The sequence below is a fragment of the Heteronotia binoei genome, chromosome 21 (assembly GCF_032191835.1).
Source record: "Heteronotia binoei isolate CCM8104 ecotype False Entrance Well chromosome 21, APGP_CSIRO_Hbin_v1, whole genome shotgun sequence".
NCBI classification, from domain to species: domain Eukaryota; kingdom Metazoa; phylum Chordata; class Lepidosauria; order Squamata; family Gekkonidae; genus Heteronotia; species Heteronotia binoei.
The window spans coordinates 83,865,530-83,878,505 of NC_083243.1; the positions used below are offsets into that span (position 1 = coordinate 83,865,530).

Genomic DNA, 12,976 nt, shown 5'->3' on the forward strand with positions numbered 1-12,976 from the left:
GATAGCTTTTTTTAAAAAAATATACAGTCCTCTTTAAATCCTGTTTGTTTAAGTGGCTCCCCTTCTGGAGGGTCAACTTACTTTATTGGGAGAATAAGGACATTAGGGATCTGGATTCCTGGTCCTTACACAGCCCCCAGGCTAAGAGCCACAGGCCAAGAGCCCTTTAGCTCTCTGGCAAGGCGCAGCTTAAAATGCAAAGAGGGTGGGGAGCACTGCCACTCCTAAGCAATCAGCAGCAATCACTTTCAATCACCTTCACCTTCAGCCCACTCAACCAAACAAACAGCAGTTCCCCAGCTACCACAACTCAGCTGTCTCAGCTTATCTCAGAGCTGCTCTGCTCTGCTCTCCCTCAGACCTCTCTGAGATGTGCCTTTTGTAGACACTGTAACTGAGACAAAAAAAATCTGGTCTTTCAATACACTGCAAAATCCTTATGGCTAAAGTTGGCTTGGAACAGAAAGCACATCTGTTGTGATTGCTAAGCCAGGGCTCCCTAATCAGCTGGCCAGTGATGACCGGGAAGAACGCTCAGGTCTATTCTTTGTCCAGTCTATTCTGTTTTAGAATAGAAAGTGCACAGGATGTGCTTGCTGCACTAAGCCACTCCCATCAGCATAAGTAGGTTCATGGTTTTATTTATTTATTTAGGATTTATATCCCGCCCTTCCCACAAGTGGCTCAGGGCGGCTGCAAATAATCACTGCAAATAATCTCTCCCCTGATCTTAAACATCCTAGACTGTTTCCACATGGCAAGAGTTCTTCCTGTTGCTCTCATTGCCACTGCAAATGCACAGGTTCTGCACTTGAGAATTTTCTGGACGCTTTTCTTCATCTGTTTTCTGACTATTGCAGTTAGACTGGAGTAAAGCTGGTTTGGGAAAGAGAATATTGCAAATGGGGGAAACCAGAAAGAAGGACAGCTACAGCTCATTGTTAGGTGGGAGCTCAAAGCAAACAAACCAACCCCCTCCTTCTACTTTGGAAACAAAATGGAGAAAAATCTCCATGTAGAAGAAGCTGTACCCTGGTTTGGGATATAGAAGAAGAAGATATTGGATTTATATCCCGCCCTCCACTCCGAAGAGTCTCAGAGCGGCTCACAATCTCCTTTACCTTCCTCCCCCACAACAGACACCCTGTGAGGTGGGTGGGGCTGGAGAGGGCTCTCACAGCAGCTGCCCTTTCAAGGACAACCTCTGCCAGAGCTATGGCTGACCCAAGGCCATGCTAGCAGGTGTAAGTGGAGGAGTGGGGAATCAAACTCGGTTCTCCCAGATAAGAGTCCGCACACTTAACCACTACACCAAACTGAGAAATGACTATAAGCTTCATTCCATTCTGTATGCAATATGGCTTTCTCATTGTTGGCATCCTGGTCAGTAGTATGAGAGAGACTTGTACTGCATGTTTCAGTTATTATACATTGTAGCATTCTGCTTCTGGACTTCTGTAGTAAACAGTGCCTTGGACTGTGTATTTACTAAAATGATACTGATGTGAGAGTAAATCAGTAAGTGATATGTTTGATATGCTCATTATAATCTAAAAATGTGTGTCTCAATTGATAAACAAAATATTGGAGAAGAACAATGAATAAAAGAAAACATGTTTTAGAACATTTTAATGAAGTATAGCTTGCCTACCTGATAAGGCAGTTTAACTGATAATTACCTAAAGAAGAGTACAAAAACAGTCAGATAAATGAGGAAAATTGCTGGAAAATCTGGTACTGGTAATATCAAGTGCAGTTCAGGCAGGGTGGTAGAGGATGTTAATTTAACAGTGAAACCTTAAAATGTCAGACACAGCCAGAAGATGTCATGGTGATATGTTGTCCACCCTCTTTCATTGCAGGATCAGATAAGTGGAGTGTACAGGAGAAGAAGCTCTTTAATAAAGGCATTGCTATCTACAAGAAAGATTTCTTCCTAGTCCAGAAACTTGTGAGTTGTTTGTCATTTACTTAGTACATTGCAAAAGAATTGATCTGTGGAACAGATGTAGGCGTCATTGACTTGCTTATCATAATGTTTTCCAGCCTCTAGCTGAATGCTCCAGTATTTTTGTGTGATGTAATGAATTGGAAATGCCAGTCATCACAATACAGTTTCATAGGAGACATTATATCTTATATACAGATAATCTTCCCATTGAGGAGGCCTGTCATGTATGCTATCATGTATGAAATGGGTGTGAGAGGTTTATTTTGTGTTTGTTTGTGTTATAGCAAAGTCATCTCTTGTACCACTTCTTATGTGTGTACTTCTGCATTATTTTGTACCTTGAGATGACATCTGTGAAAGAAAAATAACCCAAGTGAAGCAGTACTCAGAACTGTAGTAACACAAACTTAAATGGATGCTTCTGGTGTGCTGAGGTTGGAATATATGCCGTAAAATATTGGAGACAGATATTTGTTTAGTGTATAATACTTTAGTGTGCTATCTGCCAAGTTCATCATTAGTCTTCTGTGCAGTCCATAATGGGGACTGCGCATGAGCAGGCCTGCCATTAGAGAGGTTTTTATAGCTAAAATCCTCCAGGGGGTGCTGTGCATCAGAGCCAAAAATTTGTTCTCACCCAGGGACCACATGCTCCTGCATAACAGCACCCCCACGCTCAGTTCTTTTTTTGCTGCCAAAGGAGAAGGCTCCCCCCCCCTTTTTTTTTGATAAGTGAGGAATTGCTTCCCTAGTTCTCTGGGGTTGTTCTGGCCTCTGAGTTCATACCATGTTTCAGAAAGCCTTTTCAAAAAAATGTTGCACCCATTGTGGGACAAAGCTGACTCAAACAGACAAACATGGCTTCTATCTGTTTTGTTTGGGTGAAGGGCACAACTTCTTTACACATAAGGCCTACACACTTCATCCCTAAAGCTTGGGGGGCGGGATAGGTTGTCAAAACTTAAAACAATGTTGTGGGATCTCAAAGCATTGGAGCCTTTATCCAAGTTGGGCCCGGAAAAATTGTCCACATCTTTGGAAGTCAACATGTTTGACTCTACTTCCTAGATCAGTGGTACAGAAGATCTGATCCAGGTTGCACTCTCCTGGCTCATCTCACCTCTTCCAAGCCTCCACCCAAGAGGGCAAAGACCAAGGACAACATATGCAAATCTATGCTCTCAACAATGTTTTCCTGTCCATGCTCCTGTTACTCCACCCCAACAGGAGAATCCTAGGACTCCAGTCTTGATCTTGAATGGGGAAGTAGAAGCAGGCTTACTGGCTGGTCAAGTTCCGCATGATTCTGAACTGGAGCAAATGGCCACAGTTTCATGGTCTCAACTGGCTATTGTAACAGTACATAAAGTCTCCAGACTATCTGGAAGAATGGGGTGAAAACTTCAGTTATTTAAGGAATATGAATTTATATCACTATCCTTGGTGGGTTTCCTCGTACCCACCTTCCACAACGGTGTCATGTGGGCCTCGCTGTCTTATACCGTTTTTTGCCATTAAATCCAATGCTACATCGGATTTGAGTCCAGACTAGAGGGTGCATAAGCCATCTCCAGCTTCCCCTATGGAATACCTCCAAATGTATGGAGAACTGATGATTTATATGGCCCAGTCCCTCAAAATAGAAGTTGTCACTTCTGAAAAGGATATTGAGTTACCTCTATTCTGAGTCCCTTGGAATGCATTCTTTGTGTTAGAGGGTCTTGAGGACTTTACACAGGAACTGTGGCAAAAGCCTGCTTCTCTCCAGCCTACTTATAGAAGACAGAAACATTTTTACAGGATCAAAAAGGAGCCTACTACTTGTCATCCCCCACCATCTTCCTTGGTGATGAAGCAGATGCAACCTAAAGGCTGTCAGGCTTACCACTCTGCCCCCACAAATAGAGAGGGACAAAAGCTGGCTGTCCTGGGACAAAAGTGATATTCTTTTTCAGTATTGGGTTTCAAAATTTCCAAATATGATATCATTGTGGCTGTTTCCAGTGTTTTTTATGGGAAAGAAGCCTCCCTTTCCTGGAACTTCTGTCCAAAGACATGTGGCCCCTTGCTTAAGGTCCTGCATACTGAGGCCATCAAACTTATCGAAGCAGCCTGCAGGTTCTGTAGGCCATGCCATGGTGAGTTCTGTTGTACTCAGATGCCATGCTTAGTTAAGATCAACGATGTTGCCTGTAGAGACCAAGCACAGTACTGAGGAACTGGTCCAGTCTTGTCCAGACAGACAGTACTGTTACAGTGTTTTATTTAAACAAGCAAGGAAGCACAGTGACCAGAAGTCGGTGCCAAGAGGCTACTCTGACTTCATTCATGGTGCTGAAGGTCAGTGTTTCCATTGAGGCCATCTCATCCCTGGGAGTTTAAACACTGAGGCCATCAGGTTAAGCAGGGCAGGGATGCTCTCTTATGAATGTTCCATAAAGGCCAAATACCTGAAATCAATCTTCATCCTCTGGGGTGGTTTCAGACAATCTCTTTGTAACGAGAGAGAACATGAAAGCTGCAAGATTTTGCTCTCATGCAGGGAAAGGCGTAGAATGTGTTCCAGATACTTTGGGAGGAGGTTCTTTTCTATGTGTTCTCTCCATTTCTGCTTCTTATCAAGGTCATAGAAAAAGCCAGGAGGGAAAGATTGAACATGATCTGGCCTCATCAAATTTGGTTTTCGACCCTTATCAATATCTTTTGGGGACAGAACCAGATTTAATTAGTATCAGTCAGGTGTTTCATCATGATCTAGTTGTGTCAGCCTGTTGGTTAGGAAGCTTGGAGTAGAGACTTGATATTTTTGCAGAAGGCTAATGGCGTATTCCTGCATTGACATGAACCTAATACTAGAAAGTTCTATATGTATAAATGATACCTCTTGTCTCTCTGGTACAGTGAAAGGGAGATTTCTCTGAGTGGTGTCTCATTATAAGTTGTATTTGAATATTTATTGCACTTGAGAAATAAGGGTTTGACTTTTTCTTCATTAAAAGTCCATCTGGCTGCTGTCTCTTTTTATCACAGGGGAATTTGGGGATGGAGAGGTCAGTTTTCTCCCATCATTTGCCCAAAAAATTTCTAAGGAATTATGTAATCTTGCCTGCCTCAGGAGGACCCATTGGTTCCCCAGTGGTCTTTCTCAGTTGTTTTAGCACCGTGGATGCTTTGGACCCCTTGCCATGTGCTTGTTGGCAGAACTTTCTATATAAATTTGTTTTTCTAGTGGCTATTACAATCAGCCAGAAGGATGAGTTAGTGGCTCTTCAGGTGGACCCCGTATTTTTCAAGATCTTTTCTGAAAGGATAATACTTCAACCTAGTCTTTGGTTTCTCCCCATTGTAATTTCCAGGTTCATTTATCCCAGGATATTATTTTGTCCATCTTTTTTCCTGCACTGAGCTCTGAAAATGAGTGATTGTTGTACTCCCTAGATGTTAGAAGGGCTTTATTATTTTACCCAAAAAGAACCATTTAGTTCTGCAAGGAACCCTATTTCTATGTTTCGCTGGAAAGAGGACTTCATTGTTCAGGTGATTGTCACAACCATTAGGGATTACTATAGTTTGGCCAGGTTGCTGTGCCTGCTAAATATATATTCAGCAGCATTCTTTGATGGAGTACCATTATCAAAGACCTGTGGAGCTGCTACTTAGTCATCAGTAGACACGTTTGTGCATCATTATGTTTTGGATCTGCAGACAACGCAAGAAGCTTGAGTGGGCAAGGTGGTACTTCATTCACTGTTCAAGTGAGGAGAGCATGTCTCCTGGCAAATAGCTTGCTAGAATCCCCATGTGGGACTGCACAGAAGATTGACAATGCAAAAATTACCTTTAATTATTATTCATTAAGTATCTTCTGTACAGGCACCCAAGCCCTGCCCTGCTGCATGCACCTTGCTTCAATGGTTCTAGAGGTACTGAGGGTGAGGGCTGAGTATGAGCATGTGGTCCCTGGGCAGGAACAAGCTTCTGGCTCTGGTGCATAGCACCTCTTGGAGACTTTTAGCTGTAAAAACCTCTCCATTGGCAGGCCTGCTCATGTGCAGTCCCCATGTGTGCCTGCACAGAAGATGTTCAATGAACAATAGTTACAGACAGGCCCTGAATTCAGCAGAAGCTCATAGGAGCACAGCTCCTTAACCTTTCTGATGCCCCCCCTCTCCTTCCCACCTATCTACCTTGTCCATTGAATAGTAGGTGCAGCTGTATAACAATCCCTGGATTAGGAGAGCGGGCAGCCAGCCAGCCACCAGGAGCTTTGCCACACCCCCAGCAGCCCTCATTAACTCCTGGAGAAGCCCGCACTACCCTGTCTCTACTTCTTATGTGATTTTGGATGGCTGGTAACTTGCTGGTCTTTTAACTGTGAGGGGGGCAGCCAAGGAGAGCAATGCCTGCTTGGGCTGACTGGATCTCTAGCCAGCCCAAGCAGGCCTCACTCGCCGGGGCTCTTCCTTTCTTGTGTCGGGTTGCTTTTGGCTGGTGGGGGGGGCATATGCTAATGCGTTATGCTAATGAGATCCACCACCAATTTTTCTACAAAACAACCCCTGGTTACAGGTAAGGGCAACTTTGTTTTCTCTAGGGTGTGATGTGAATGATGGAAAGGGCTTGACAGAGCCCACTTGGGAAAGAGATGAAATTCTGGAAAGAAAGAGCAATAAGGTGGATTCAGCCACTCTGCTTGCAGAGTTTTAAGCCTTCTTCCAACTTGTTTCTCCAACCACAGTGACTGCATACATCCCAGTGCTGAATGTTTTTTCTATGAATTTTTGTCTTGATGAAGTTAATTAGTTAATTATTATATGACATTATGTGTAGAATAGCCAGGAGATGCTAAGATTGTCTGGCAGTCAGAAGTTATATCACCTTTAGTGTTATGCACCGCTAGGTGGCAAGCTTGTTTTTAAGGAAAGAGACATTTCATAGGTGGCTTGCCATTGCCTTCCTCTCTGTGTCACAATTGTGGTATACCTTGGGAGTTTGCCCTTCCAGATATCATAAACTTGAAAAGTGCATGACTGTATGTGCTCAGCATAGCTTCTGGATCTCCTTAAAGAAATAAATCAGACAGCACTTCCGCATCTTTGCCTCCATATGACAAGTAACTTTTGGAACTCAGGAAGTTTCAAGAGCAGTTTTGCAATATGGTGTGCAGGAGTAAAGAAGGGCTGCAGTTGACAAGAAAAAAAAATCAGAAGTTGTGCCGGAAATAAGCCAGCTTTTGCAGGAGAAGCTGATGGGAATCTCATTGTGACCTGTATTGAAGCACTGCGGTAGGCCCAACTAAGTACTTCTAAAAAGAAAGTGTAAATGATTTGCCTTTTCTCTACCACTTCCCTCTCAAAATTGCAGATAAAAACCAAGACTGTAGCCCAGTGTGTGGAGTTCTATTATACGTATAAAAAACAAGTGAAAATAGGTCGCAATGGAGCCCTAATCTTTGGGGATGTTGACGCTACTACTGAAAAAGCTGTTAAAGATGAAGCTGAAGTAGATAGCAAGGTAACACTTCCAGATCCCTTTGTTGTTCTGAATGCTTTTGTGGTGTTTTGCTATGTAAATACTGTATGTGTACTTTATTTCTATGTTTTAATGTTGAGTTTTAAATGTATGTAAGAAAGAGGGGGACTGGATGGGTTGAGTGAAGTGTGTTATGATTGGGTGTTAGCTGTAACTTGGGGGGCGAAGTTGATTCGGTTGTTCAGAGAGTCTTTTGTGTCAGAATGAGTGCTGAGCAGTGCGTGTGGAAGGAGAGGCTTGAATGGCATACTGTAGAGTGCTGGGAGAGAAATCAGTGTTCTGTGTGACAGTTACTAGCCAGAGGGGCATTATGTGGAAGTTACTGGCCTAAGCAAGAAGTAAGAAAATAAGCTTGTGTGGTTAGGTCTGTTTAAGGAACCATTATGTTATTGCATCTCTCTGAAACCACTATGCTTATTAACCATACAGAAACCGTTATTTATAAATGAACTCTATTCCTATTTTAAAAAAACAACTGTTTATTTTGGATAAAGGATCTCTTTTTACCTCAGAGGCACCCCCACGCCCTGACTGTTCGGTCATTCTATCATATAGAACTAAGCAATCCTGTTCTGTGGGTTTGACTAAGAATTCTAAGGCGAAAGCCTTTGGTGGCAGCAAAAATAAGGAAGGCAAGGAGACATCATAACCCACATCAGAACACTACAGAGAGGTGCCTTTGCCAAGGTTACACATAAAAGGATAACATAAAGAGAAAAAACATTGCAGCTTACTTCGACACTAGATAGAAGATCTATGTTTACAATCTGTAACTTGATAAGAAGGCAGTGAAGCCTGAAAACATAGGTTTTTTTCTTGTGTCACTAGCAGAAGCCTATTGGAATGGTGTTACTGGATCCTGTTGGCTTCAAAGAGATTTTTGCTCAACTCCTTATCTTTATATTGAAGTGAATTTTAAAGAATATTCTGACTTTCTTTTTCCTTATGAAGTGTTCCCATAGGCTTACGCGTACTCTTCCTCCCAGAACATATAATGAAGATTATGAAAACACTGATGATGAGGAGGATGAAGAGGAGAGGGAGGAAGAATTGACCATAAAAGAGGAAATAATAGAAGAAGAGCTACAAGACAAGAACAGCAGCAGCACAACTTCTTCCAAGCCCGCACAGGTTCTACACACCAAAGACCAGGTAAGTGTTATATTGAGAGACTCCTAGTTCACAATTATACTTAGCATTTTGCTAAGTAACTAACTAGCTCTGAACAGATTGGCACTTTTTCCCCTTAATGGTGCCAGTGACTTTGGTTGAGAATATTTTTTTACTATAAGCTGCAAAGCCTGGTATTCTCTGTTCTTCTGTGCCATCAGACGCATGTGAGTTACAAATGATTCTGATGCTTTAGCCAGAGAACCAGAGTTCACCCTTCCACAGAATGGTTCTTAGCATGTGTACAGGCCTCTAGAGGCGGAGCAAGCACCTTCCTGTTTACTCTGTAATGTGTATTTTCAAGGTGCCTTGTTCTCTGTTTACAAAGCGGTTGTGATGACAACCCTCATCTATGGCTCCGAATCGTGGGTATTATACCGTCATCACCTGCGACTCCTTGAGCGCTTTCATCAGCACTGTCTTCGCACCATCCTCAACATCCACTGGAGTGACTTTGTGACCAACACTGAAGTCCTCAAGCGGGCGGAGGTTACAAGCATCGAGGCATTGTTGTTGAAGACGCAGCTGCGCTGGGCAGGGCATATCTCCAGGATGGAAAACTATCGCCTTCCCAAGATTGCCCTGTATGGCGAACTTTCCACCGGCCATCGAAATAGAGGGGCACCAAAGAAGAGGTACAAGGACTCCTTGAAGAAATCCCTTGGTACCTGTTGCATTAACCATCACCAGTGGTCTGACCTAGCCTCAGATCGCAAAGCATGGAGGCACACCATCCACCAGGCTGTCTCTTCCTTTGAGAACGCACGCATAGCTGGTCTTGAGGACAAAAGGAGATTGAGGAAGAATCATACTGCTACAGCACCAATCCCAAATCAGACTTTTCCCTGCAGCTACTGTGGCCGGCCCTGCCTGTCCCGCATTGGTCTTGTCAGCCACCAGCGAGCCTGCAACAGACGTAGACTACTGCACCTTTCTTAAATCTTCGTTCGCGAAGTCAAGCCGAGAGAGAGAGAGAGTGTTCTCTGTTGTGTAAAAGTCCTGTTATCTGATATGCCAGCTGCCGCTGCCTGCATCAGGTGCCTGTGGCGAGGATCCCTTGTTCCCTAAACCCATGCTGCCAATCAGCTGCGTGGTGGGTAGGGATTTAAAGGGCCAGAATGCTGTGCATCCCGACCCTCTAAAGCTCTGTCCCACTATGCAAAGGTATGAAGGAGGGAGGGAGTTGACATGTTCCAGCAATGTCTAGAATGTTCCTCTCATGTTCCTTTGTACCACTGATCAACTATGCTGTGGGAGTGGATTTAACAGGCTACAGTGCTGTAAGTCCCAGCCTTTTAAATTGCCTCTCACTGCACATGCAGTGGTATAGGGAGAAGTTTTAGTCATGGGTATTTCATTCACTGCTATCCTGGGTAGTGCCCATAACCAGGAGTCTACCATGTCAGTTGCCTGTTCCTCCTCCACCTGGGGGAGCAGGAAGTTGGTGCCTGCTTGGTTGACTGGCAGCCCCAGTTCCTCAACCATATTGATGGAATACAACTTTTACTGTATTTTTTATGGGGGTTGACTGTGGCTCCATAGCAGAACCTGTGCTTTGCATGCAGAAGGTCCCAGGTTCAGTCTCAGAATCTTTAATGGAATAGGGATGTCAGGCTGCAGATCCTAAGAAAAACCTTCCTTTGACCAAGAAGGTGGAGACCTGTTCTCAGTTAGAATAGCCATTATTGACCTAGCTGGTCTGGTTTGGTATAAAATAATTTCATATATGTTCGCCTTTTAAGAATTCTTTGTATATCTTGTTTGTAATAATGATTTCTTTCCATGAAGGCTGACAGCATCCTTTCAGAAAGGTGTTGGGAGTCTGGTGTTTCTCGAGGGACAGAAGCTAGAGGGAGAGCTTCAAGAAGGACAAAAGAGACTCCCATTAAATATCGAAGGACTTCTCCACCTGCACAAAAGAGAAGACGAAAGCCAAAGCCTAAACAAGACACCACCAACAAAGCCCAGAACCAAGAGGAAGAATTTCCATGTAAAAAATGTGGCAGGTAAGGTGGGGGAAAACGCAGAACTGGAAAGGAAAGATTTTAGGATTCCATCTCTACCGCAGGAAGTCATGAACGTGGAAGTAACAGTTTAGATGGCTGTGTGTGTCCAACTACTACTTGCTTCCAGTAGTTTTAGATTGCAGAGGTAGCCTCACTTTACAGCCTTGGCCAGCTGCCACCAAATATCCACAGCTCAGAAGGGTGGAGAGATTTACAGGTATTCATTTACTCTTCCTTATGTTGGCCTCTGTGCTGCGCTTTCTGAAGAAGGCAGTTGAGTCTCCTCATCCTGGGCCTTTAACAAAGGCAGGACAATGTGTGCATGCTCTCTCAGAGGCCCTGGCTGCTCACAAGAGAACAGGAGCCCTTCTCTTCATTGGTGTGGCATCACTGGGCACTCATATGCCCTTTAGTTTTTCACCAGTGCTGCTGTTCAGCTATTGTGGTGAAGCTTTAATAGTCCTCATCATTGTGAGAAGCTACTACTGAGGGGAGTAAGTCCCCAGTTCAGGACACGGATATCATGTATGCCCAGAACTGCAATGATGTCATGACTACCCTCAGCAGAGAAGAAATCAGACACACCAGCAATAGGAAAATCAAGGGGTAGAAAAAACTTTTGATCCCAATGTGTTTTGCCTATGGCTTCATCAGGGGATCTGTTATAAGCAAAGAAAATATACTCATGGGATAAAACTGTTCATAAATACATATATTAGTCAAATTAAAATACTTTAAAACAGGAGCCTACAAATTTTAAAATTCAGGCATTATTTTAAAGGAATCTATAATTGTTTTTCTGGGGGAAACTATCAAGTAATCAGGGGTGACCAATGGTAGCTCTCCAGATGTTTTTGCCCACAACTCCCATCAGCCCCAGCCATTTGCCATGCTAGCTGGGGCTGATGGGAGTTGTAGGCAAAAAGCATCTGGAGAGCTGCTGTTGGCCACCCCTGAAGTAAATCATAATCATGACATGTAAAGAATATAAAGTATAGTTTATATGCTTTACCTCTTATAGCATAAGCTTCCAATCACACCTTGAATGTTAGAACTGAAATCAAGTTCAGGTGGTTATAAGGTCTGGTGCTTTAGATGCTCATTAAGCCTCTTACAGGACCATTGTTCAAAAACATTATTAATAACATGTTCAAAAATATCATTTCCTTATACAGCAGAATCTTAATTTTCCCTTTCCCAACTGACAGGAAAAGACCTGGCACTTGGATTGGCTAAGGGTCCTGAAACATATATGGGGTGGGGTCTGAAAAGGGGAGCTGTTTCCTTGTCTGGGAATTGTGTGTTGGAGTTCATCAGGGGAGCTGTCTCGGGCTTTGTTGCCATGAATGAAGACGGAGGAGAATGAGGCTAAAGATGTAGGCAGATGCACCAAGGAGGGGGGGACATATGGGCTGATGTTTTGGATCAAGGGTGTCAAACGTCTGACCCTTGAACCAGAACTGATCTACCGAGGCTCTCAATCCAGCCCGCAGGGAATCCAATTTCCATAGGGAATAATTGAGAATTGATCTGCAGGTATCTAGGGCTCTGAGGGGGCTGTTTTTTTGAGATAGAGGCACCAAATTTGCAGCATATCATCTGGTACCTCTCCTCAAAACACCCTCCAAGTCTCAAAAGAATTGGACCAGGGGATTCAATTCTATGAGCCCCAAAAGAAGGTGTCCCTATCCATTATTTCCAATTGAGGGGAAAGGTGTGCAGTTCCTTTAAATGTGATGGCCGGAACTCCCTTTGGAGTTCAATTACTCTTGCCACAACCTTGCTCCTGGCTGTACTCCCAATGTCTCCTGGCTTCACTCTCAAAGTCACCAGATATTTCTTGGACTTGGCAACCCTAGCAGGGGCTGTGTGAAGATCAGGTAGGGGGAGGGAATTGGCAGGTGGGAGCACAGCCTCTTGCCGCGGGAAAGCTTGCTGGTGTGGCCTCAACCCCAGGAGCAGCTGTACAGGCTTGCCAAGGTTTTTGGGTGCGTTTGTGGGGGCTGTGTGAAGAGCAGGTGGGGGAGGGAGCCGGCAGCCAGGTGCACAGCCTTGCCAAAGTGTTTGGGCGGTGGCAGCAGTAGTTGCATGAAGTTGGGGCAGCCTATGTACCTCTGGAAGAGTTAAGAAATCTATGTAAGAAAGCATCCTTTTCTGTGCTTAGCAGTGGCTTTGGTTCTGATGTGTGTGGGGGAATGGAGTGAAGGGGTTCCAAACCTGGGCTAGCTATTCTTCCTTTGTGCTGCCAGTGTCTGTTCCTCTGGGAGCTCCATCTTCCCAATTTGGCATTGGTCTCTACTCTCTGTCCTGCCCAGGG

At 44.0% G+C, this 12,976-nt stretch overlaps 1 protein-coding gene across 2 annotated transcripts in view; it reads left to right on the top strand.

Moving 5' to 3' along the window:
• Nucleotides 1–12,976, top strand: part of MIDEAS (mitotic deacetylase associated SANT domain protein) — a 107,069-nt gene that overhangs the window by 85,925 nt on the left and 8,168 nt on the right. For both annotated transcript variants that reach the window (XM_060261814.1, XM_060261813.1), the window contains exons 9-12: nucleotides 1,863–1,951; nucleotides 7,316–7,465; nucleotides 8,435–8,635; nucleotides 10,442–10,659. In XM_060261814.1, the coding sequence (XP_060117797.1) occupies nucleotides 1,863–1,951; nucleotides 7,316–7,465; nucleotides 8,435–8,635; nucleotides 10,442–10,659 (658 nt within the window). The remainder of the gene's footprint in view (nucleotides 1–1,862; nucleotides 1,952–7,315; nucleotides 7,466–8,434; nucleotides 8,636–10,441; nucleotides 10,660–12,976) is intronic.